Source organism: Macrobrachium nipponense, chromosome 35, assembly GCF_015104395.2.
Source record: "Macrobrachium nipponense isolate FS-2020 chromosome 35, ASM1510439v2, whole genome shotgun sequence".
Classification (NCBI taxonomy): Eukaryota; Metazoa; Arthropoda; class Malacostraca; order Decapoda; family Palaemonidae; genus Macrobrachium; species Macrobrachium nipponense.
Genome location: NC_061096.1, coordinates 35,447,914 through 35,475,635, shown reverse-complemented (window position 1 = coordinate 35,475,635; position 27,722 = coordinate 35,447,914). Strand labels below are relative to the sequence as shown.

The 27,722-nt window shown below is 44.1% G+C and overlaps 1 protein-coding gene across 1 annotated transcript in view; it reads right to left on the bottom strand.

Moving 5' to 3' along the window:
- The window catches only part of LOC135208610 (structural maintenance of chromosomes protein 5-like), a 357,310-nt gene that overhangs the window by 173,221 nt on the left and 156,367 nt on the right, over window positions 1-27,722 (bottom strand). The window contains exons 5-6 of the mRNA XM_064240976.1: window positions 18,276-18,405; window positions 8,600-8,723 (exon numbers count right to left, since the gene is read on the bottom strand). Of these exons, the coding sequence (XP_064097046.1) occupies window positions 8,600-8,723; window positions 18,276-18,405 (254 nt within the window). The remainder of the gene's footprint in view (window positions 1-8,599; window positions 8,724-18,275; window positions 18,406-27,722) is intronic.

Below are 27,722 nucleotides of genomic sequence, written 5' to 3'. Positions count from 1 at the left end.
ACCCTTTAGAAATGTTAATAGTAGTAGTGTAATTACAGTAGTAATAACATTTAGGAAAATGTTAATCTTCAATTTGAACTTCATTAGTGTTTTGGTATAACGTAATCAACTTCTCTGAACACTGCAGTCATACAAATGATAATTGTCATAGATTATCGTATTGTTTGTGATTGGCGACAAAGCGTAAACGTAATATAACCATTTTTACCTTATATATTATTGTCATATATTCATAATAAAATGCAGATCTTATATATTATTGGCATATCTTCATAATAAAAAGCCTCTTCAAGGAATAATTCCTTGGGGAATGCAATTTTCAAAAGACAAAAATACACTTTACATGTTTACAGCATGCAATGATTACTTTATTTTGATGTGATTACATTAATATTACAGTATGGTACTTTAAGCAGTACAGTAACTATTTTTTTATCATAAAAGTATATTCATTTACGAAAAAAATATGTATGACCACTGTGACGTCACTAAACCTAGTCTCATTCGTACATACTATCTTTACACAATGTGATAGTGGTTACACCGTTCTACAAACTACCAATGTATTTTTACGTAAGTATCCTCTAAATTCTGTTATAAACCACTTTACTTACTTTTTTTGTGGAGCCCAAATACTACGTATATCCCGGAAAATTAACAAAATCGCGAATTTTATCATAGAGCAAAATTCACTAATTACTGTGTTTTCTTCTTTTCATGACTAAATGCATTTTTAGGATACACTCTTTTACAAATTTTCAAATATTATGAATGTAAATAGCATAATCTCTCTCTCTCTCTCTCTCTACAGAAAAAAACTATAATACTGATCTATTATTATCGTAATAAAAGAACAAAATGATCTTTTATTCTTTCTGTGATTTAAGAAACTGCTTCAATACAACTTTTATAGTTGACTCAACGATTATCACATTATAACAGTATACAAGAGAATTTGTTATCACTATCCATGTTTCATTTCTTATCACCATAAAAATATTTAAAACACAAATTTCATTATGTTATTCTCGAGTGAAGCTAGTACCAGTACGCTCGTCCTAAGGTGCTCTCTCAAGCTATTCAAAAGTTACTCTCATCCCAAGGTGCTCTCTCTCTCTCTCTCTCTCAATGAAATATGAATTACTGTATCAAAATATCATAAACTATTATGTACAAAGTTAAAAATAATAATAATTCCATTAATAAATTAGTTTCTTTTAGCAACTAAATGGTTTTCCAAAATAATTCTTTAGGTAATAAACGTCCATCAGCTGATTCTAAACGTAAACAAAAGAAAAAAAGAGATTTTTATTGCTGTATTTTGCTGTTTATACATTAACCCTTAAACGCCGAAGGGGTATAATAAAAATCGTCTCCCGTATGCTGATGCGGTCTCGGAGTGAGCGCCGAAGCAGAAAAAATATTTTTTTCATAAAATCACAGCGCGCTTAGTTTTCAAGATAGAGTTCATTTTTGGCTCTTTTTTGTCATTGCCTTAAGTTTAGTATGCAACCATCAGAAATGAAAAAAAATATCATTATCATATATAAATAATGCGATATATGATAGCCCAAAAACAAAATTTCATATATAACTGTATTCAAATCGTGCTGTGAACAAAATGGTTAAAGCTAAAGAGCACATTGTAAAACGATCAAAGCAACACAGAGAAAATATTATCACAAAATGATACATGAATTCGCAACGCGCGGACGTAAAAAAATGTTTTTTTCAAAAATTCACCATAAATCTAAATATTATTCGAGACACTTCCAATTTGTTTCAAAATGAAGATAAATGATTGAATATTACTATACTGTATTCAAAATGAAGATAAATGATTGAATATTACTATACTGTAAGAGTTTTAGCTTACATTTGCAGTTTTCTACCATTTCGGACGAGTTAAAGTTGACCGAATGTCGAATTTTTTAAATATTTTTTTTTATATGCAAACATTTCAAAAATGAGAAAAGCTACAACCTTCAATTACTTTTTGTTGTATTCTACATGAAATTGCACACATTCTCATATATAAAACTCTAAACTCTATGAAACGCCTAATATGAAACTGAGCAAATATTCCGAGAATGCGACGTACGCATTTCGGAGATTTGCGGCGGAGAATCCGCCTGTAGAGGGAAGAAAAGTTTTTTTTTTTTTTTTAAATTCACCATAAATCTAAATATTGTGCAAGAGACTTCAAATTTGTTTCAAAATGAAGATAAATGACTGAATATTACTAGACTGTAAGAGTTTAAGCTTACAATTGCATTTTTCGACCATTTCGGTAGAGTCAAAGTTGACCGAAAGTGTTTTTTTTTTTTTGGGGTTTTTTTTTTTTTTTTTCTATTTATCGTGATTTATATGCAAATACAGTGGTCCCCCGTATTCGCGTTCTCCGGATTCGCGGACTCACACATTCGCGGATTTTTCTTTGGAACCTATCTAGAAATTATTCGCGGACGGACTCGCCCATTATTTTGATGTTTATTTTCATGACTAAATTACATTTTTATGATACAAAAATGATTTACTAATTTTCAGATATTAATTTTGATTAATACTGTATTAGTAAGTTTAATAAGTTTAAATGATATCACATAATAAAAATAATAATTCTCTCTCTCTCTCTCTCTCTCTCTCTCTCTCATCATTTACTGAGGACTCGAGATTTTTTATAGTACTTGTACTATATGTTTTTAATACTTTCAAATAAATATAATAACATTAATAATAATAATAATAATAATAGAATAATAATAATAATAATAATAATGATAATAACTGTAATTACAAAATTCATATTATGTGATAGTATTTTAAGGAATACAATACTTATCTATCCATGTCACTTTTGATTAAGGCTAACTCTCTCTCTCTCTCTCTCTCTCTCTCTCTCTCTATCTCTCTCTCTCCTCTCTCTCTCTCTCTCTTGCCACACAAATAATAATGTGTCATAGTGGTAACTCCCTCCCTCTCTTTCGCTGGAAGAAGTTATAAGTATTTTTTGAAAGAACAGAGAGATAAACACTCACTCTCTCTTTTACCGAGATGAAGAATTTTTATGGTACTAGTATGTAAATGTTTATTGATATTTCAGTTATTTATAATAATAATAATAATAATAATAATAATAATATAATAAATAATATAATAATAATAATAAAACTGTAATTACAAAATTCATAATGGTAGTATTTTAAAGAGATGAAAATTACCTTTCCAATTTCACTTGTAAGGATAACTCCTCTTTCTTACTGAGATGAGAGAATTTTTTTTATGGTAACAAATGCACGTGTTTTATTTTATTTTCAAATAATAATAATAATAATAATAGAAGTAGTTAATAATACGATAACTAATTTTAAATGAAAATTCTTCCCTTCGTCTTTTTCTGTTTCGTCAATTTCCCTACCTCATAACTCCAGTGACGCTCGGAGCTGGAAGTACAATGCCTACAATGGTCAACACGAATTTAATGGTTTTATGTAATCTCTCTCTCTCTCTCTCTCTCTCTCTCTCTCTATCTTACTGAGATGAGATCATTTTCATGGACATGTATGTAATAAGTTTATCATTAATATTATCCAATAATATACCTAACTATAACTGTATGTACAAAATTCATAGCTGAGTATTTTAAATACATAATCATTCCATTTCTCTCTTTTAAATACTGTAAGACAATCTCTCTCTCTCTCTCTCTCTCATCCCTCTCGTCTCTCTCTCTCTCTCTCTCCCCAAGATACTTGTCATACATTTGGTGTTTCCATTGCTTCCTTTTATATCTCTCGCTCTCAGCAAAAGAACTGATAGACAGACAAACATAATTGCACAGTCCTCTCTTTCTCTCTTCTCTGGAGAAATAATATGTATTTATGGGAGGGGAAAAAAGTTGCCTACAGACGTTTATGGTGGGAGGGGAAAAAAAAAAAGTTTGCCTACAGACGTTCATTTCAATCTTTTTGAAACCGTAAGGAATTACTCTCTCTCTCTCTCTCCATCCTCTCTCTCTCTCTCTATCCTCCTCCTCTCCTCCTATTGGCGGTTATTCCTATTTCTATTTCTAATGGTAAAATGTAAAGATGACTTTAAAATGATATTAATAATACCAATTCAATGGTATATTTGATGTAGGATAATACTTTAAGTAGACATTTGGTATTTGTGAGTTTCATACAACAATTGCTTCCTTTGTAAAAAGAAAAATGGAAAATATGTCTCAAATAGTAACAGTATGAAAGAAAATGTGCATGACTGAATACTTATGGGGGACTGAATTATTTTCACATACGTAATTTAGTCATGCAGTACATACATAGTAAGTATTTATGTATAACCATAAAATGTAAGATTTACTTTAAAACAGTATTAATAATATTTCAAAGATTAATATGAACCATAACAGGATATTTTATGTATATTTGATGGATGGTCTTTTTAGGGATGCTTTGGTGTTTGCATGTTCAGGATAGGAGTTTATGAGCATTTTTAGAGGGGGGTTCCAAACATTCGCGGATTCTAACTATTCGCGGGGGGGTCTGGTACGCATCCCCCGCGAATATGGGGGGACCACTGTATTTCGAAAATGAGAAAAGCTACAACCTTCAATTACTTTTTGTTTTATTCTACATGAAATTGCGCACATTTTCATATATAAAACTTTATGCAACGGCTAATTTAAAATGGTGCAAACATTACGACAATCGCACGCATGATTTTTTCGGAAGTTACCACGCGGACGTAAGGAAAAAAAATTTTTTTCTCATAAATTCACCATAAATCGAAATATTGTGCTAGAGACTTCCAATTTGTTGCAAAATGAAGGTAAATGATTGAATATTACTAGAATATAAGAGTTTTAGCTTACAATTGGGTTTTTCTACCATTTCGGTAGAGTCAAAGTTGACCAAAAGTGTTTTTTTTTCTATTTATCGTGATTTATATGCAAATATTTCGAAAATAAGAAAAGCTACAACCTTCAATTACTTTTTGTTTTATTCTACATGAAATTGCACACATTTTCATATATAAAACTTTATGCAACAGCTAATTTAAAATGGTGCAAACATTACGACAATCGCACGTATGATTTTTTCGGAAGTTACCGCGCGGACGTAAGGAAAATATATATATATTTTTTTCATAAATTCACCATAAATCGAAATATTGTGCTAGAGACTTCCAATTTGTTGCAAAATGAAGGTAAATGATTGAATATTACTAGAATATAAGAGTTTTAGCTTACAATTGGGTTTTTCGACCATTTCGGTAGAGTCAAAGTTGACCAAAGGTTGAAATTTTGGCACTTATTGTTATTTATATGAAAAATATTTCAAAAACTGATAAAAGCTACAACCATTGGGTTGTTTTTAGTTGTATTGTTGCATAAAATTGCGCACATTTCATATATAAATTTATGTAACGGCTAAATTAAAATGGTGCAAACATTACAACAATCGGAAGAGTTACCGCGCGGACCTCATGAAAAAGTTTTTTCATAAATTCACCATAAATCAAAATATTGTGCTAGAGTGTTCCAATTTGTTGCCAAATGAAGGTAAATGATTGAATATTACTAAAATATAAGAGTTTTAGCTTACAATTGTGTTTTTTGACCATTTCGGTAGAGTCAAGTTGACCGAAGGTTGAAATTTTGGCACTTATCGTTATTTATACAAAAATATCTCAAAACTGATAAAAGCTACAATCATGAGTATTTTTTTGTTGTATTCAACATGAAATTGCACACATTTTCATATATAATACTCCATGTAACGGCTAATTAAAAATGGTGGAAAAATTATGTCAAAGTGACGAAATAATTTCTGAGATGTGTCACCGATACTTTTTAGTGCGATAAGAAAGAAATTCACGCTTGCGCACCTGCGTAACGATTGTAAACAAAACAACACCTTGATCTGTGAACTCCCAGCATCCCCCAAGGCTCATGATTCAAATTTCGGCTGGTAGGCCTATAAGTATTTTTTCCCGAATTTTTAAAAAAAACTTTTCTATGTCGACGTAAAATACGTCCAATCGGCACCCGACAGACAATTCATCTTGACGTAAAATATGTCCAATCGGCGTTAAAGGGTCAATTATAGTTGGGTGCTGTAATCTTTACAGTAAATCACGTTTTTTTTTTTTTTTTTTTTTTTTATCATAAATATGTTCATTCACAAAATAGATATACGATGTACTTTTAGTTTGGTGCAGAAGCCAAATCATGAAAATAGAAAGGAATTGTTAGGTAATATACTTTTGTTTGCTGATCTGATGAAGGGGAAATTGAAGATAGGAAAGAATAACTTTGAAACTGTCTTGAATTTAGTTTAAGGTGATAGTTGAAGACATATTTGGTCCTTGAACTAAAGTAGGCAGTTATAAACATTGAAATACAGTGGTACCTCGAGATACGAAAGGTTCAACTTACGAAAAACTCGAGATACGAAAGCCGACAAGAAAAATTTTACTGCTCTACATACGAAAAGTTTTCAAGATATGAAAGGTTTCTGAAAGTCCGAGATTAGTCCGATAACAATTTTGAAACTGGCGCCACGATCTTAGTTCTAGTAGACTCGCCACCATCCTCCTGCTCTCCCATTAGTTCCTGATGCTAGCCCAGCCATGAGATCCTTCTCTCCTATTGGACAGCATCCCTCCCATCATGCATCGTACGTGGTGGCGTGCCTTCGCTCGGCCACTTCGCACCCGAAGCTTTACATCATACGCATGCAGGCATTTGTTCGGTCCAACGATTTCGTTTAGTATCGTAAATTTCGTTAGTGATTTTGTTGTGCTACTTTATCGTGTTGTGAGAACCTAATTAGTATACGTACTACATGCGTAACTTAATTACTTACAATACATATAGTCATGGGTCCCAAGAAAGTTGCTGAAGTTCACAGAAAGAAGAGAATGCTTTCTATGGAGACAAAAATGGAGATAATAAAAAAGTATGAAGCTGGCTTGCGGTTGAGTGTGATCGCTAAGGAATACGGCCGAAATCCGTCGACGATAGGCACCATCCTTAAGCAGAAGGAAGCCATCAAAGCAGCTACACCTTCCAAGGGCGTGACTATTTTGTCCAACAAGAGGAGCCATATGCATAATGAAATGGAAAGGCTGCTTCTTGTATGGATCGAGGACAAAGAAATCGATGGCGATATGATAACTGAGACGGCAATCTGCCAGAAGGCCAGCGCTATTTTCGGCGATTTGATTGCCCAAGCCGAAGACGACGGCGGAGAGGGGACATCAACGGCAACCCCAGAGTTCAAGGCTTCTCATGGGTGGTTCGAAAAATTCTGTAAACGGACTGGCATCCATTCGGTGGTGAAGAAATTGAAATTACGTAAAGTATAAAAAAGTAAAAAGAAATGTAAAAAGCAAAAAAAGACAAAATAAATTTTAAGTTTTTTGTAAAGTTAAGTGTTACAGTTTTGTTAATGTGTTTTGTAAAGTTTAGTTTGTTTTTCTGACATTTTTTTATGTGTTTCGTAAAGTTAAGTGCACGTATCTGCCGATTGTCCTCCTCCTCCTCTGCCGCCACTTTCGGAGATAGCCTCACTCGAAAGGTAAGCTTCCACATTTTACGTTACAGTAATAATATTTCTTGTACACTAATATATACACTTTATTTACAGGTTTTGCATTTTTATTATTAAGTTACGTATTGAATGGCCCAAATTGTTGTAGTATTTCATTGTTTATAGGTCAATTTACCTTTTATTATGAAATTTACTGGGGTGTTTTTGGAGGGCTTGGAACGGATTAGCCATTTTACATGTAAAATGTGGTCCAAGATACGAAAACCTCATGATACGAAAGGTGCCTCGGAACGGATTAATTTCGTTTCTCGAGGTACTACTGTAGTGGTCTTGGGTGGGTTAATTATTAAAGTAGGCCGTTTAAAGCAATTTTTAGGGGGGGTACCAGGATAACACGGGTATTTACTTATCACGGGGGGTTCTGGGCCCTATCCCCCGCAATTATCGAGGCCCTACTGTAGTAATAAGTACTTACAATGCACACACACTAGTAATACAACAAGAAAAAGCGCAGAAAATAGTAGCTCAATTGTTGACATCAACAAAAATCTCACGAAGAAGGCGGGCAGAGAGGCGAACACGTCTACACCTGACAGCAGCCGAAAGCAAAGTGATATGTCTACCTCCAGTCGGGCAGGACTCCCAACCATCGGACAAGCAGTTACTACCAAACTACCTTGTTAGAAATCTTACGACCGGTCAAGCTGGTGCTGAATAGTAATTCCTTATGTAAAGGACCGAGGGTTTGTATTACGAGTCGGAACAAATATTTATATGCATACTTATGCTAATATTCAACCTCAAACACCCTTTTGATGGTCTACAGCTTCTCTTCACCCTCAACAATTAGCACTTATCATCAGCACACATCAGCCAATCTAACATTTTTGTTGTTGTTCCTCATCCCTCAAGCTTGAACCGAAATCCCAGTCCTTCCCCATACTCAAACACTTAAGGTAAGATCCCTTAAAACATTTAAACTAATTTTTAACTATTTAGACATGTATTAACTACAACAAACAGATAATAAAAATATATTTTACCGTGCATTCTGCTTTTCTAATGTGTCAATTTCATTTTTCAACTGTTGAACCTTAGACTTTACTTCTTGCATCCTGGAACCACTGTTACGAAGCAAGTCATGGTACTCAAAAAGTTTAGGGTCACCTGTAATGAAAAATATAAAAATTTAGTTTACTTAATCTTAATAGTTCATTGAAGGAAACACCTTACAAGTAACAGGTGGTTTATCTCTTTACTTAGATTATTTTTTAAATGACAAGCTTCAGATGAAATTCTATTCCAATGTTACGTTATCTTATGCGTGAATTTTCCACAACTGTGGGTAAAGAGCTTTAATTCCATCATTAAATCTCATCTGACTGCTATACAAGACAGACAGTGATAGCCTATGTGGTTTCTAGCTTTCATTAACTCTAATGTTTCATGCAAATAAAATCACATTTTTTGGAAGTAAAATGGCAATTTGTCCAAAATTGCATTTTTCCTAACTATACAAACCTGAGGTCCTTTACAATAGGAAGGTAACTAGCGGCAGCTGGAACGGTCGAAAGCTTCGAACAAGGGAATTCGGTAGTTAACTGCTTGTCTGACAGTGCGTGTGCCGTGCGACTGGGAAGTGAAGAATCAAGTTTGCTTTAGGCCCAGGAAAAACGCAGAGTGAGGGGTGGCATGAGGTCGGACTATGTGTAAAGGACCTCAGGTTTGTATAGTTAGGAAAAATGCAATTTTGGACAAATTGCCATTTGTTGCGATACGTAATACAAACCATTGGTCCTTTACAATAGGAAGACTCACTTCTTGGTGGGAGGAATCTGAGTCTTAAGAACAGACTGGTTTTTGCCCAACTTTGGATTCCCTCCCTGGTCATAAGAGCAGAGGGAGGGATCCTAGCCTCTGCCCAATTGATTGGGGTATGTACTGCAGGATCAATGGTCAGACTTCTGGACCCAAGTAATAAGAGGGAGGCAAGCGTACCTCTTAAAACTTACCAAGCAAGAACTTGTTCCTATTGCAAGAAGCAATAGTATAAAGTCATGGGTTTGTCTCTTGTTGGCTTCTACTTCCCCCGCCTTGTTGGGGGAAGTGGTGGATATTCACTCCTATCCCTACTGAAAGGGATAGGATGGGGCTCGGTCGAGTAGCTTACCTGCATCTCATCCTGCTCCAGCAAAGTGACGACCATGTCCCTCTGCCCACAGGTAGAGGGGGAGAAAAAGATGGGGAAGAGAAGCCATTCACACTCTCATTCACTCATCCATTCATGCAGTCACACCAGGATTCGATGCTGTCCTGTCCGCTCGGGTGTTGGGTAAGCTACACATTATGTTGAGCAGCCAACACGGGTCCCAAGGAAAAAGTGTCCAAGTACCTGTGGGCAATATCCTGAAGGTAGAAGGAGGTGAAGGTGGTCTGGTTAGCCCAGACCCCTGCCTTCAGGACCTGCGCCACGGAGAAGTTCTTGCAGAACGCAAGGGAAGGACCAATACCTCTGACTTCGTGGGCTCTCGGACGAAGGGTACGGATGTTGTCGCTACCATCAGCTTCATACGCCCTCCTGATCACCTCACGCAGCCAGAAAGAAAGTGTTCTTGAATACTTCTTTCTTGGTCACCCCGGTGCTAATGAAGAGGCGTCGACACTCAGGCCTGAGGTGCCGAGTTCTCTTCAGATAGTGCCATAGCGCCCTCACAGGACAAAGCAGCATCTCATCCGTATCGTTGTCGGTGAAATCCATTAGGGAGGGGATTGTGAAAGACTCTAACCGATTGTCAGGGACCGACGGATTCTGAGTCTTAGCTACGAAGTTCGGGACGAAATCGAGCGTCACAGATCCCCATCCCCTGGTATGTTTTACGCCGAAGGAAAGACCATGAAGTTCCCCTACTCTCTTCGCCGATGCCAGGGCCAGCAAGAAGAGGGTCTTGAGGGTCAGATCCCTGTCTGATGACTCTCGGAGTGGCTCGAAGGGTCTTCGAGTCAGGCTCCTGAAGACGAAAGTCACATCCCACTCAGGGGGCCTGAGTTCCCTGGGTGGGCAAGACCTCTCAAAGCTACTCATAAGCAAGGAGATCTCGAACGAGTCCGAGATATCCACTCCCCTCAGTTTCAGGACCAGGGCCAGGGCGGCTCTATATCCTTTGACTGTGGGGACGGAGAGGAGCTTGTCTCGGCGAAGAAAAACGAGGAAATCCACTACCTGCTGAAGAGTGGCTCTGAGAGGAGATAGACCCCGTCTACGACACCAACCACAAAAGACTGCCCACTTTCCCTGGTACACAGCTGCAGAGGACTGTCTGACGTGTCCAGCCATCTCTGTTGCCGCTCTGCCAGAAAAGCCTCTCGCTTGCAAGAGACAGTGGATAACAGCCAGCCGTGAAGATGTAGAGACTGGACTGTCCAGTGGTACCGTTCTACGTGTGGCTGGACAAGAAGATTGTGCCAAGGGGGAATCTCTCTCGGTGCCTCTGCAAGCAGAGCCAGCAAGTCCGGATACCAAATGGTGGATCATCCTGAGATTCAGGGTGGCCAGCACTCGGCTAATCACCTTGCGAATCAGGCAGAATGGGGGAAAGGTGTAGACGAAGAGGTTGTCCCATGGGTGTTGAAGAGCATCCTCTGCAGCTGTCCATGGGTCCGTCACGGGTGAAAAGAAAACCTGAAGTTTCCTCTTGTACCGGGTGGCGAACAGATCCACTACTGGATGCCCCCACAGGTTGAAAAGCCTTTCCGCCACGTCTGAGCTTGTCTGCTACTACATTCCTCTTGCCTGGAATGAAGCGGGCTGACAGCTCTACCGAGTGAGCCACGGCCCACTCGTGCACCTGCAGCGTCATCTGGTGCAATGGGAGGGACACTAGGCCCCCTTGTTTGTTGACGTATGCCACTACCGTAGTGTTGTCGCACATCAACACCACTGAGTGTCTCATCAAGCGGTCCCAGAACTCTTGGAGGGCAAGGAACGCTGCCTCAACCTCCAGGACATTGACGTGAAGGTGCTTGTCGTGATGGTCCCACACTCCTGCAGTCAGCAACTCCTCCAGGTGTGCGCCCCATCCCTCGGTAGATGCGTCTGAAAACATCTCGGGGGGGGGGGGGGGGGGGGGGGGGGGGGGGGGGGGGGGGGGGGGGGGGGGGGGGGGGGGTGCGGAGAGGCACTCCTTCTAAGAGGTTCCTGTCATCCAGCCACCAGGCTAGGTCCTGCCTCACCTCCTCTGTGAGGGACACGGGGAAGTACGGTGGGTCCTCTGCCTGTGACCAACTCTCCTTTAGTCTCCACTGAAGAGACCGCAGGTGAAGACGCCCGTGAGGGACTAACTTCTCGAGTGATGACAGGTGGCCGATCAAGACCTGCCACTGCTGAGCTGACTGTTCCTGCCGAGACAGGAACCGGCCGGCTGCCTCCCTGAATCTGCTGATCCGCAAGTCTGCGGGGGAACACTCGCCCTGCTACCGTGTCGATCAGCATACCCAGGTACTTCATCCTCTAATTGGCTTCGAGATCTGACTTCTCGAAGTTCACCATGATCCCCAGATTGAGGCAGAACTCGAGAAGTCGATCTCTGTCCTGTAGCAACTGTGAGCGGGAGCTCGCCAAGACTAACCAGTCGTCGAGATACCTCAGAAGACGTATCCCAGACGAGTGGGCCCAAGCAGACACCAGCGTGAACACCTGTGGGGCGGTTGAGACCGAAGCAAAGTGCCCTGAATTGGTACACCGTCCCGTCGAGGATGAAGCAGAGGTACTTCCTGGAGGATTGATAGATGGGTATCTGAGAATACGCATCCTTCAAATCCACTGAAAGCATGAAATCGTTCTCCCTGATAGAGTCGAGCACAGAACGTGCCGTCTCCATCGTGAACCGAGACTGGCGAACGAATCAGTTCAGGGGAGAGATCTATCACCGGGCGCCAGCCCCAGTAGACTTCTCCACCAGGAAAAGGCGGCTGTAGAAGCCCGGTGAGCGATCCCTGACAATCTCCACAGCTCCTTTGCTCAGCATGTTCTTGACTTCCTGTCAAAGGGCTATATCCTTTGATGTTCCCGGAACGTAGGTCTGAAGATGGACCGGGTTGGAGGTGAGGGGTGGCCGAGATTCGAAGGGTAGTAGATATCCCTCACGAAGGACCTCTACTATCCAGGTCTCGGCACCGTAGTGGTGCCATGTTGCCCAATGGCTCGCCAGGCACCCCCCCACTTCCGGCAGCAGGTGAGGGGGAACGCCGTCCCTAGTGTTTCCTGCCTCTCTTCAACTTCTTCCCTGCCCCTCCTCGTGGAAAGGAGGGCTGGGAGGGGGGCTGATAGCGACCTCCCCTGGCTGAAGTCGAAGGCAGTGTCTTTCCTCAGGGCTTAGACGAGGCAACCGTCTTAGCAGCCGAGGAAGCGCTAACCAAGCTCTTGGGTTTGGCCGCAGTTGATCGAGGCTGCCCAGAAGTCTTCCATACTGCCTGGTGTACCAGACGGTCACTGTCATCAATGCGATGTCTTTCCACCGCAGCGTCCACCATCTCTCCTGGGAAGAGAGAAGAGGAACTCAGCACTTGTCAGTTGCAAAGGCCCAATGCCGCCTCACGCCCAGCGGCCCTGGACACTTGGGTAAGGACTGCGTCCCTAAGCCTAAGTACCAGGTTGGCCCACAGGTTTACTGTCTAGTGGGCGAGGTACGAGATGGCCCTACCACCAGACTGGCAAAGTCTCCCGAAAGCCGGGTCCCCTTCAGGAGTGATATTCCCGGAGGAGGCCGCGACCTTGGACACTCTGAGGGACCACAGGTGTAACCAGGAGACTGCCTGAAAAGCCGCCATGGCGGTGGATTCCAGGGCAAGTGCCTGCTGCTGCGAGAACCACAGGTTCTCCGACAGGAGCTGCTCCGGGTTAACCTGTTTGAGTGGCATCGGATCCTCGGTTGGCACGTAGAATTTTCTCTGTCGCAGTAGAGGAGGGGGAAGTAGCTTAGATGACCTGCCAGACCGTAGCGAACCCTCTTGTCCAGAGACGAGCGAGTCCACCTGGCCCACCACTGAGTCGGCCAGCTCCGATAGCGGCAGACCCACAGTCACTCTGGGTTCCTTCTTAGGCCCCCAGAACGACTCGAGCCGGGACGTGGGCTCAGAAGGTGGGAGCGGCGATTCTTCACCGAGGTCGTTGTGCTGATGAATCAGTGCAATAACATCTGCAAAATTCCTCTGGATCTCAGGAGTGACCGCATCTTGAGGAGTAGGACCATCAAGCCCCTCCTTCAGAAGGAGGAACAGTGACAGACCCCTCTCGGTCTCCTCCTGCCACTTGCGCATATTACCTGGTCGGTCCGAGGACCGTCCCTGGCTTGTAGGGTGTTGTGGCGGGACCGTGAAGAGCGTGCCCCTCATGATCACGCCTTGTTGCCTCGCCCTTCTTGGTGTAGCCCGAGGAAGTTGAAGGGACAGGAGAAGAAGACCTGGCGCTCCCCCCTTGCTCACCGGCAGAACCGGTGGGCTTGGGGGGCTGCAGGCGATCGCCAACCCGCGGTGGTGATTGAGTTGCAGGCCTGGTCGCGCGGCTCTCCAGGGGAGAGCATCTGGACCGAGAACAGCTGCCCCGGTCACGTGCGTCAGAGGAGTTGCTACTGGTATCCCTATCCATCCGGTCCCGGTGGGAGCGGCGGTCAGGGGACCTGCAGAGACCACTGTCGCAGTGGGACCGGTGCCTGTCCTTACGGCGTGTCGAACCGCTGGGACCAGCCGAGGCTGGTTCCTACGATCGCGGGGACCTCTTCTCAGCTTCAGCACGTGACCGGTCAGGGACCGGCACGTCAACCCTGGTAACCAGCTGGTCGCTACGAGAGCGATCGCTGGCCTGGCGAGAGTCACCTGAGCGGATCTCGCCAGCCTTCCGCTCCGTGCCTCGGTCCTGGCGCCGAGCGAACTCGGACGCCTGAGCCTTGGCTGCACGGTTGCCTGCAGGAGACCGTACACTCGGTACCTCTCGCGAACGAGAGGCCGAGCTGGAACCTGGTGTAGCGGCAGAGCCCCTAGCACCAGGCGAGGAAGTACCGGTGTTAGTCGGTACCCCTCTGGTCCCCGTCTTCTTCCTTGCGGAAGGAAAGACGGGCCCCACTCCCGAAGGAGCAGGAGGACCAGCGGAAGAACCCCCCGTCCCACCGGAGTGAGACGGGCCCTTAGAAGTTCCTGAGGGAGACTTCTTAAGGGGGGGAGGAGGCGGCCTCCTTCTTCTTCAGCTTGGAAGCCTTAGAAGTCGAAGGGGAAGAGGCGGCAGCAGGCGACGAAGAAGATGATGCAGACGACGACGACACCTTCCTCTTCTTCTTCATCAGCTCCCTCAGGATAGACGGTCCTCCATCCAGGATGGAGCCGGGACTGTTGCCGAAGCAACAGGGCCCTGGCTGCACCTGTCCGGAAGGACCAGCGACTGGGGCAGCAACACCACAGGCTGGAACGACATCGGCAGGGGCAGGAACAGCAGGAGCGGCAGGTATGGCAGGCAGGTCAGGTACGGCAGGAGACGGGGCAGCAGCCAGCAACATCCTGGGTACCGGCAGCAGGTCCAGGGGCGAGCTCTTCGGGCATCGGAAGTCAGGGGCTGGAAGCACGAAGAACCCAGGAGGGGGAGGCACGCCTCTCCTCGGCACGGAAGCGATCAGGGCCTGCACAGCGGCCGTAGGAGTCACTGACATCACGTGCGGGGTGTAGACCAGGTGTGGAGGGGCGGCGTACCCTGGGGTCGAGACAGTGGTGGTAGTAGTGGTCACCGCTCCATGGGTGGCCGGAACAGCACTAGCCAGATGATGGAGCAGCCCCTGGACGCTCAGCGTGCCCTGGAGACCCAGCGACCCCCACACCCATCCGAGGTCGTTGACCGCAGCAGGAGCACCTGAGGAGGCAACAGTCGGGTGATTAGGAGGGGTTCCCCCTCGCGTGGGGGGGGGGAAGCCCCACCCTAAGCGAACGGAAGACCCCTAATACAACTGAACGTTGTGGTATCTCACGCCCTCCTCTACGCTTGACGGATTGGACGAAGGGGAAGGCGCCATACGCGGGAGCTGAGCCAGGGGCAGGAAAGAAGACGAAGTGTCCGTAACCAAGGGAGTCGCTGGAGAGCTTTCCGACGACTCCTTCGCAGGCCTACGCTTCTTCCTACCCTCGTACAGCACCCACTGCACCTCCGACCAATTAATGCATATATTACAGGTCCCGAGAGCATTCACGCCCCCGGCACCGAGCACAAAGCACATGAGGATCGATCTCGGGAAAGGAGCGAAAGACCCCACTTGTGGCCCTCCACACCAGGGCAAACTCTGCGGCTGATGGGGGGGCGAGTGGACAGCTCCATTACACGAGAATCTATAATAATTGTGATAAAAGTAATAAAGAAAGTCACACGTACTTACAATAATCTTTCATAAAACTGACAAACCAAGTTGAAGAAACAACACACAACCAAAGCATACGACGATGAAGCGGGCAGAGCGCGATGACGAACACGTCCTCCACCAACCCGGCCGAAAGCAAAAGTGATTCTTCACCTCCCAGTCGCATGGCGCGCACTGTCGGACAAGCAGTTAACTACCGAACTCCCTTGTTCGAAGCTTACTACCGTTCCAGTTGCTGCTAGTTACCTTCCTATTGTAAAGGACCGATGATTTGTATTACGTATCGGAACAATTGTATTTTTCCTAACTATACAAACATGAGGTCCTTTACATAAGGAATTACTATTCAGCACCAGCTGGACCGGTCGTAAGATTTACTAATAAGGTAGTTCAGCAGTAACTGCTTGTCCGATGGTCGCGAGCGGCTGAGACGGTTCCCGGTACGGAGGCGAAACCTCTGAAACCGGGGGAGCAGAGGTACCAGCGGTAGCTGGCACCCCTACGGTCCCCGTCTTCTTCCCTGAGGAAGGAGAGATGGGCCTCGTTCCCTGAGGAACGAAAGGACCAGCGGAAGGCGGGACAGACCCTTAGAAGTCTCTGAGCGAGACTTCTTGTGGGGGGAGGCCACCTTCTTCTTCCTCGGCCGGGGGGCCTTGGAAGTCGAAGGGGAAGAGGTGGCAGAAGATGATGACGAAGAAGACAACGGGGAAGACGACGACACCTTCCTCTTCTTTGCCAGCTTCTTCAGGACAGCAGACAGGTCCTCCATCCAGGATGGAACTGGGGCAGTTGCGGTAGCAACACGGCCCAACTTCACCTTTCCAGAGGGACCTGCGGGAGCGGCAGCACTTACACAGGCAGGAATGGAGACAACAGGTATGGCAACAGCTACAGGAGGACGGTCAAGGGGAGAGCTCTTCGGGCACTCGAAGTCAGGGGGTGGGATGAGGACAGCAAACCCAGGCGGCGGAGGAACCATCTCCCACTGGGCCACGTATGGCAGCGGGGGCTTGTACCGCAGCTGAAGGGGTGACTGTCGTCACGTGCTGGGTATGCACCAGGTGCAGTGGTGCCGCATAACCTGGTGTCGACACTTGTGGTTGTCCTCACCTCCACCCCGTGAGTGACAGGGGCTGCAGCCAGGTGATGAATCAGCCCCTGGATACTTGGAGTGCCCGGAAGGCTCAAACATTGCCACACCTAGTGTAGGTTTCCACCCGCGGAGGCAGACGCACCTGGAGAAGCAACAGTCGGGTTAATGGGGGGGTTCCTGTTCGCTCAGGGGGGGAAGGATTCCACCCTGAAAGGACAGAAAGACCCCGAGTACAACTCAAGGTCAGGGTGTAGCACTCCTTCCTCTGTGCTTGACAAATCAAGTGAAGAGGCGGAGCGGGACACATCCCCCAAAGGGGAGAGCCATACACGGGAGTTGACAAGGAGGGAGAAAGGAAGATGACGTGTCGATCACCAGAGGTGTCAAGGGAGAGCTTTCTGATGACACCTTCTCGTACAACTCTCACTGCTCCTCCGACCAGGAAACACAAATATCACAAGTATTATGGCCCAAGAGCATTCACACCCTTGGCACCTAGTACACAAGGGATAAGGGTCCACAGCATTGATGAACCTAAACGCCCCACACTTGCGGCCTCCCACTCCAGGGCACACTCTTTGGTTGGATTGGGGACGAGGGGGCTTATCCACTTCGTGGAACTTCATGTTCTTCAGCTATGCAATACCACAAATAAATACAAAAAAATAATAAACACAGTACTTACAATGACTTTTCACACTAGTATTCTGATAGCAAAAGGCTGAAAAGTATTCCAGCTTTGAAAATCTTGCGACAAGAGGCAGGCAGAGCAGCGAGCACATCTTCACCTGACGGCGGTCGAAAGCAAAGTGATATGTTTACCTCCAGTCGGGCGGGACTCCCGACCATCGGACAAGCAGTTACGGCCAAACTACCTTGTTAGTAAATCTTACGACCAGTCCAGATGGCACTGAATAGTAATTCCTTATGTAAAGGACCGAGGGTTTGTATTACGTGTCAGAACAAACAGGTTTTATTGGAACTAGATTATTGAGTTAACACCTACTAACAATTTTATTTCTTTTGAAGAAAAGCAAATTTTTCCATATTTCTTTGATAAAGAAAATGGCCTCTTATGAGTAGTGGGTCAGTAGAAATCTGTTTCAAAATAAAGAATGGGATCCTTATAACTGTTTCATAACATTTGCAGAATTTTTTAAACTTACTTTTGAATTAGGAACCATTTACAGGTATACAAAGAATGGTGATTATGTACTTAAATTCAAATAAACTTACCTACAGCTTTCTCTGTGGCTTCCAATAAATGAATTGCGTTCATACGTGCAAAATTTGCTACACGATCTTGTGGTAGAAATGAGCACAAGTTGTCTATTTGTATGCCCATATTCTCCACAGCATTGGAAATCTAAAAGAAAGAAAAAATTTATTGCCCTTTCCTCAATTACCGTATACTACTAGTAAAACATCACATTTTTTTAAAGTAAATTGTATTTCTCCTAACTATGCAAACCTGAGGTCCTTTACATAAGGAATTACTTACGTCGTAGCTGGAATTATGGCCGTTAAATCTTGAACAAGGTGGTTAGGCAGTACCTATCGTGTGGCAGGCAGGTAGGCTAGCCTGCCCTGATGCAAACACTCCACTTTGCCTTTCGGCCCAGGTTCAGATCGAGGGGTGGCATGAGGTGGATATGTATGTAAAGGACCTCAGGTTTGTATAGTTAGGAAAAATACAATTTACTTTCAAAAATTGTGACTTGTTCCTACACGATATACAAACCCTTGGTCCTTTACATAACGAAGACTCACTAATTGGTGGGAGGAATCTGAGTGAGCCTCTAGAACTAATTAGTTTTACACACCTAGGCTGCTACTCCTGTTCGTAAGAGCAAGGAGGAGTGCCCTGCCTCTGACAACTTGATCAGAGTATAGGAGCTGCATGATCAAGAATCAGACTTCTGGGCCTTTTCGAAATGAGTGAGGAATCGTAACTCATCCGAAAAAGGGCTGTGAAGAATATTTGGCGTCAAAGACATTAATGCAAAGTTCTGGGAAGGGTTTGCATTATTGTCAGTCTCCTTCTTCCCCTTGCTAGAGGAAGGAGTGGGATTGCTTCTATGCTTCTGATAAGAAACTTAAAAAGGATGCTTATGTATAAGCTTACCGCATCAATCGTCCGACCAACCAGTGTAAGTTCGAGTCCTATCCTCAACCGGAAGGAAGAGGAGTGGAAGGACGAAGTGTGGAAGGTGGAGGGAGCCAGGACTCTCGCATCCTTCTTACCTCTACATCTGCACACCATAGACGAGATGCAACTTGTCCTCTTGAAGGAGCTGGGTAAGCAAACACATCCTGCAAGCATCCACCACTGGTCCAAGGAAATGAGGTTCCCAGGACCAGTGGGCGACCTTATCTATCTTCCTGTTCGACATATTCTTCGGAGTGATGACCAGTACCCATCCACTGGTCTATTGAACTGCAGCGAAGTCTCTCACGGTCTCAAAATATCCGCAGTGGATAAAGACACCAACACTCAATGGTGAGTGTCGATCCTTATGGGTAACAGGAACACGCCAATAGGACAAAGTAATGACTGATCTGGATCATCCGAAACAAAGTCCACAGCGTAGCTCGCGATGGTCTTGGACTCTTCAACAGCTGCCAACTGACTGCGCTCGGTGTGTGTGAGGCGAGCAGTCATGCATCTGAAACGTAGTCACGTGAAACTCACCTTTTGAAGGGTTATACCGAGAAACCATACAGATCGTCTATCTTGTTGTCATCGATGTTGGGAGACGTGATAATGATTCTCTCAAAGCATGTGCCCATCAGACAAAAGTCAATTGCCTTCTAGAGACAGAGGTCCCTGATGGCAAGACAGAAGTTCTCTTGTAGTTGAATCTCAACTAAGGAGAAACAATACTATGTGCCAGTGAAAGACTAAAGTGATTTAGGTGAATGCAGACCGATGTCTTCAAAGCTGAATCGAGAGAAGTTAACTCTCAAGATTCTGAACGTAGAAAAAGTCCTGTCGATGACACCAACCAGTGAAGACGGCTTAATCCCTGTTGTTTTACATAGGACTGAAAACGCTAAACAGCTACTTCATTGCTGTTCAGTGAAAAGTCGGAGTTGCAATGACAGCGGAGAACTTTTCAGTAATGAAAACACAGGGATTGTACTGCCTGCAGAACCGCTTCTCATGGGCTGGATCAGGGAAGGACATTCCTATACTTGGAAGTAGAGCTGGCAGGGCGGGGAACAGGGGAGGTCTTCCGTTATTCATCTACAATTCAGGATGAACAAAGAATAATTGCACACCTACGAATTACGAGATGTGTTTAGAAGACAAACTAAGATGTCTGAAGAAATCATTCTGTGTCATCGCAGCGGCAGGTGCGATGAAGCGGAAGACTAGGCTAAAGACTTCTTTTACCGTGAGGTAAACAGAAAGATGATAACGAGTCTAATGAGATACCTCTGTCTGAAAATTCTCGCAACGGCAAAAGGCGATGCAGTAGAGATGGTCATGCACGTATGACAGAATTCCAGCCAACCAGAGGCCTAAGTCTGTGATTGCTGGGCAGAGATTCGATTCGGTAGTCAATCATCGCAGAAGACGAGAGACAATAGCCGACCGAACTATCTCGGAGAGCCAGCTGGTACTGGGCTGCGGCAGGCAGGGCTGGCAGGCAGCCCGTACACCGCTAGCTCTCGTTCACTCGTCATCCCGAGTTGCCAGGTAATCCATTCCAAGAAGGAAGGCGTCCAGCTAGTACCATCGAGCGCAAGAAAATACGCTCGAGCATTTGCATTTTAACCGAGACCGATTTCAGTGAATGCAAACGCTGTGGTGTTGTTGTTGTAACAATACCACCAGTATCTCAAAATCAAAACGGGTAACTCTTGGGAGGCTTGCAAGGTAGTCCCGAGATGTAGTTCAATTAAGAAGATTCTATTTGTCTTTGTCAGAACCCGTAGAGTTAACTACGGTATGTGCCTACACCTCAGACAATTCAACTGATAACAGAAGCATGTTGCGAGGGAAATATCACAATTTGTCGTAAATTGTATTTTACCTAACTATACAAACCTGAGGTCCTTTAACATAAGGAATGTACTTACAGCGTAGCTGGAATTACGGCCGTTGAATCTTGAACAAGTGGTTAGGCAGTAAGTACCGTGTGGCAGGCTAGCCTGCCCTGGATGTAAACACTCCACTTTGCCTTTCGGCCCAGGTTCAGATTGAGGGGTGGCATAAGGTAGGCATATCTGTAAAGGACCTCAGGTTTGTATAGTTAGGAAAAATACAATTTACGACAAATTGTGATTTGTTCCGACACGTAATACAAACCCTCAGTCCTTTAACACAAGGAAGACTCACTGATTGGTGGGAGGAATCTGAGTGAGCCTCTAAAACTGACTGGAGTTCTGCGCACCTAGGCTACTCCTGGTTATAAGAGCGAGGAGGAGTGCTCTACTGCCTCTGACAACTTGATCGGAGTATAGGAGCTGCATGATCATCAGACTTCTGGGCCTATTCGAAATGAGTGAGGGATCGTGACTCATCTGAAAAAGGGCTGTGGAGAATATTTGGTGTCGGAGACATTAATGCAAAGTTCTGGGAAGAATTTGCATTATTGTCAGTCTCCTTCTTCCCCTTGCTAGAGGAAGGAGCAGGATTGCTTCTATGATTCTGATAAGAAACATAAAAAGGATGCTTGTGTAAGCTTATCGCATCAATCGTCTGACCAGCCAGTGTGAGTTCGAGTCCTATCCTCTACCCGAAGGAAGAGGAGAGGAGGGACAAGGCGTGGAAGGGGGAGAGCCAGTCACTCTCGCATCCTTCTTACCTCTACAACTGCACACCATGGACAAGATGCAACTTGTCCTCTTGAAGGAGCTGGGTAAGCAAACACATCTTGCAAGCATCCACCACTGATCCAGGGAAATGAGGTTCTAAGGACCTGTGGGCAGTCCCAAAGGGAAAGAAAGATATGGTCGCAATGACCTATCCATCTTTCTTTCTGACATATTCTTCGGAGTGATGTCTAGTACCCTTTCACTGGTCTATCCATCTGCAGCAAAGTCTCTCGTGGTCTTGTATCCCACTGCAACGAAGTCTCTCGCGGTCTCGTATCCCACTGCAGCCAAGTCTCTCGCGGTCTCATAACCCACTGCAGCGAAGTCTCTCACGGTCTCGTCGTCTCCACAATGGATAAAGACACTGACACTCCATGGTGGGTGTCGATAATTATGGGTACCGGAACATGCCAGTAGGAAAAAGTAGTGACTGATCTGGATCAACTTATACAAAGTCCACAACGTAGCTCATGACGGTCTTGGACGCTTCAACATCTGCTGACTGACTGTGTGAGGCGTGTGAGGCGAGCAGTCATGCATCCGAGGCGTAGTCAAGTGACACTCGCCTTTTGAAGGGTTATGCCGAGAAACCATACATATCGTCTATCTTGTTGCCACCGATGCTGAAAGGCGAGATGATGATTCTCTCAAGGCATGTGCCAAATAGACGAAAGTCAATTGCCTTCTAGAGACTGAGGCCCCTGATGGCAAGACAGAAGTTCTCATAGTATAGTTGAATCTCAACTAAGGAGAAACAATACTATGTGCCGTTGAAGACGAAGGTGATAGGTGAATGCAGACCTACGTCTTCGCAGCTGAATCGAGAGAAGTTAACTCTCAAGATTCTGAACTTAGAAAAGTCTCGCCGATGACACCAACCCGTGAAGACGGCTTAATCCCTGCTGTTTTACAGAGGACTGAAAACGCTAACCTGCTACTTCATTACTGTTCGGTGAGAAGTCAGAGCTGCAATGAAAGCAGAGCACTTTTCAGTAATGAAAACACAGGGGATTGTACTGCCTGAAGAACTGCTTCTCATGGGCTGGATCAGGGAGGACATTTCTATAATTGGAAGTAGAGCTGGCAGGGTGGGGAACAGGCGATTTCTTCCGTTATACATCTACAATTCAGGGTGGACAAGGAACAATGGCACACCTACGAATACGAGATATATTTAGAAGACAAACTCAGATGTCTGAAGAAATCATTCTGCGTCATCGCAGCGGGGGACTAGGCTACAGACTTCTGTTACCGTGTGGTAAACAGAAAGATGATGAAGAGTCTAGCGAGAAATCTGTCTGAAAATTCTCGCAACAGCAAAGGCGATGCACTAGAGATGGTCATACACATATGCCAGAATTCCACCCAACCAGAGACCTAAGTCTGTGATTGTCGGGCCGAGATTCGGTTCGGTAGTTAATCATCGCAGAGGAGAGAGACAATATCCGACCGTACTATCTCGGAGAGCCAGCTGGTACTGGGCTGCGGCAGGCAGGGCTGGCAGGAATCCCCTACACCGCTCGCTCTCGCTTACTCGTCATCCTGAGTTGCCAGGTAATCCATTCCAAGAAGGAATGCGTTTGGCTAGAACCATCAAGCGCAAAAAAATATGCTCAAGCATTTGCATTTAAACCGAAACGGATTTCGGTGAATGCAAACGCAGTGGTGTTGTTGTTGTAACAATACCACAAGTATATCAAAATAAAAAATGGTAGCTCCTAGTAGGTTGCAGGGCAGTCCCGAGTTGCAGTTCAATTAAGAAGATACTATTTGTCTCGGTCACAACCTATAGAGTTAACTACGGTATGTGCCTACACCTTGGACAATTCAACTGATAACAGAAGCATGTTGCGAGGGAATATACGTAGTATATTTGTAGGTTCCTGTACATAGACCTCCATCCTAAATTCTCTTCCATTCGAGGAACAAGAATGAGGACTGGAAGCTGACCTCCTTCATTCTCTAAAGAGAGCGAAGGTGAAGTTTTCCCGAAAGAAGACTTCTACGGTGAACAAGATACCGAAGACGATAGTTCAAGCCGAACTGGATACTCCCACCCGTTCTTCCCTATCCCGGGGTTGGCTGCCTACTGAGGCGACGGACCGTCAGGTCCTTCCAGGTTGAGCCCCTCCCAAGATATTCTTCCTTCAGCAGCTGTACTTCCTTCGAACGCTAGAAATTCCAGGGATTCAAGCATTCTGCGAGATTTCCGAACATCGTACAGTAGGGCCTCGATAATCGCGGGGGATAGGGCCCAGAACCCACCGTGATAAGTAAATACCTGTGTTATCCTGGTACCCATCCTCAAAAATTGCTTTAAACTACCTACTTTAATAATTAACCCACCCAAGACCACTATTTCAATGTTTATAACTGCCTACTTTCGTTCAAGCACCAAATATGTCTTCAACTATCGCCTTAAACTAAATTCAAGACAGTTTAAAAGTTATTTTACATTAGCCTTAAAAATATATGGAGTATACATGCTACTGTGCATATGTAGCCTACTAGCCTATAGATTACAGCTAGAAGCCTACATGCGCATGTGCCATTACATACTCACATGGGGCTCTTTTTTTTTTTTTTCAAGGAAAGAGAGGGAGAGAGGTAAGAGAAATATCAAAATTATGTAAATCATATGGGTAATCACCAACGATCTATGATAAAGATGGCGACGATTTTGCAGTGTAATCGGAAGAATAATAAAGATAATGTTACCAGCAGCATGCAGCGAAACATCTCTTCCCTTCTTCACAACACGTTAATATATTACGCATAATAACCTTCATCTGACATCTGACGTTTAGGCTTCTTTCCCATAAGAGCAAAAGAATCAGGGCTTTTGGATGCCACATAATTAACTCGTTTATGGGCACAATTTAAAGAACGCTGGGAGCACCACTTCAGTAACATAAAACAAAACGGTTCCCTTGATTACTTTATGCCTCCTTTGTTTGTGTGTGTGTGTTTAAGTTATATGTCTATAATGTCACAAATCTTTTATAAATTTTCCTATCTTCAATTTCCCCTTCATCAGATCAGCAAACAAAATTATATTACCTAACAATTCCTTTCTATTTTCATGATTTGGCTGCTGTACCAAACTAAAAGTACATAGTATATCTATTTCGTGAATGAACATATTTATGATAAAAAAAACATGATTTACTGTAATGATTACAGCACCCAACTATAATGTTAATGAATAAACAGCAAAATACAGCAATAAAAATCTATCTTTGTCTTTTGTTTACATTTAGAATCAGCTGATGGATGTTTATTAGCGAAAGAATTATATTGGAAAACAATTTAGTTGCTAAAAGAAACGAATTTATTAATGGAATTATTATTATTTTTAACTTTGTACATAATAGTTTATGATATTATGATACAGTAATTCATATTTAATTGAGAGAGAGAGAGAGAGTAGGAGAGATTTGAGAGAGCAGAATGGAAGAGAAAGAAGACGAGAGAGAGAGAGAGAGAGCGCCTTGAATAGCTTGAGAGAGCAGCTTAAGACGAGAGTAACTGTTGACTAGCTTGAGAGAGAAGCTTAGGACGAGAGTAACTGTTGACTAGCTTAGCTGGAGAATAACATAATGAAATTTGTATTTTAAATATTTTTATGGTGGTAAGAAATGAAACATCGATAGTGATAAGATATTCTCATGTATACTGTTATATGTGATAATCATTGAGTCAACTATGAAAGTTGTATTGAAGCAGTTTCATAAATCACAGAAAGAATAAAAATATGGCAACCCATGTACCTACAAGTGTCGGGGACCATCTTATTCTTTTACTATGATAATGATAGATCAGTATTATAGTTTTTTCTGTAAGTGATGAGACAGAGAGAGAGAGACTTTGCTACATATTTACATTCATAGTATTTAAAATTTGTAAATAAGTTTATCCTAAGAATGCATTTAGTCATGAAAAGATGAAAACACAGTAATTAGTGAATCTTGCTCTATGATAAAATTCGCAATTTCATTAATTTTCCGGGATATACGTAGTATTTCTGGGCTCAGCTCGTGTCGGCCTATGAAAGTATCCTTAATATCATTCTTTCTAGGCAAAATTAATCTAAAATTACCAGAGAAAAACAAAATTAAGAAAATGTCAGTAAAACTGACTCGCTCACTCTATAAAAGAAGTGTCGGTATGGGAATATAGGCGAGTGGGATCACTACCACGAGTCATTCACCATTTAGACCTTCCAACATAAAATCCCCACCAGAGAGAGCTGATACGAAAGGGTGATGCGGCCGCTACTACTACTACTACTGACGCCACGGACAGCAGCGCCCCTAGCGGTCATCCTTATCATTAGGTTTGCAGCGCTTGAGTGCTTTTTTCTCTCGTGTTGTGTTTTTCGTAATTCTACCTCGTCATTACGATGGAACGTGCAGCTATCGCATCCATCCTCCTGTTGTCTCCTCAGTCTCAACCGTCAACCTCCTACGCAGTCTCGCCGGCCTTCAACTCTATGTATGAAAGCCAGGCCTACCCAGCCTTTAATAGGTTCTTTAGGGGTAGCAGGGCGAGGGGCCACTTTCGCCAGCGTGGCACAGGGAGAGCTGCAAGAGGAAGACAATTCAGAGGAGGGCGCGGAGGTCAACCCGCCCAACAACAGTGAGGCTCCCCAGGTAGGAGGGAGGCTGTTCCTCTTCCGTCACAGGTGGGGGTTCAGCAAATGGGCACAGAGCATCGTGTCCAAAGGATTGGGTTGGAGTTGGATCAAAGATCCCCCTCCAATCAAATCATTCTATCAGGAACCATCAAAGGAATTGACAGATTATGCGGAGGAACTCCTTCAGAAAGGAGCTATTGCGAGAGTCAAGCATCTAAAATTTCAAGGTCGCTTATTCAGCGTGCCAAAGAAAGGCTCAACAAAAAGAAGGGTAATCTTAGACTTGTCAAAGCTAAACTCTTTCATTCGTTGCGACAAGTTCAAAATGCTCACCATCTCGCAGGTACGGACCTTACTTCCCCGTGGGGCCGTCACATCCTCCATCGATCTTACAGACGCATACTATCATATCCCTATAGCCAGGCACTTCCGTCCATTCCTAGGCTTCAAACTAGGAAATCAGACGTTCTCATTCAAAGTGATGCCCTTCGGTCTGAATGTAGCCCTCCAGGGTATTCACGGAAATAGCAGAAGTGGTAGTTCAACAGTTGAGAACTCAAGGGATAATGGTAGCAGCATACCTCGACGATTGGTTGATCTGGGCACCAACGGTCGAGGAATGTCTCAAAGCCACAACAAGGTAGTTCAATTTCTGGAACGGAAAATCTGGGGTTCCAGAAACAAAACGAAATCCAGACTTACTCCAGAGTCTCGTTTTCAGTGGCTAGGAATCCAATGGGATTTGTCTTCCCACAATCTGTCAATTCCGGTGGCCAAAAGGAAAGAAATAGCCAAGTCTGTGAAACAATTTCTCAAATGCAAACAAACATCAAGGAGAAACCAGGAAAGAATCCTAGGTTCCCTTCAGTTTGCCTCGGTGACAGACATCCTCCTGAAAGCAAGGCTGAAAGATATAAATCGAGTTTGGCGATCGAGAGCAAACGCCAAATCTCGAGACAAGTTGTCAATAATTCCACAGATCCTTCGCAATCAGCTACGTCCATGGACAAAAGTGAAGAACCTTGCCAAATTAGTACCCCTTCAATATCCCCTTCCAGTGTTAACCATTCACACGGATGCCTCCCTGTTGGATGGGGGGGATATTCTCAATTCAAGCAAGTTCAGGGGACTTGGTCAGCTCAGTTCCGCCAGCTTCACATAAACGTCCTGGAAACAATGGCAGTATTTCTTACCCTGAAAGAGGACTCCTTCCCCGAAGAAGT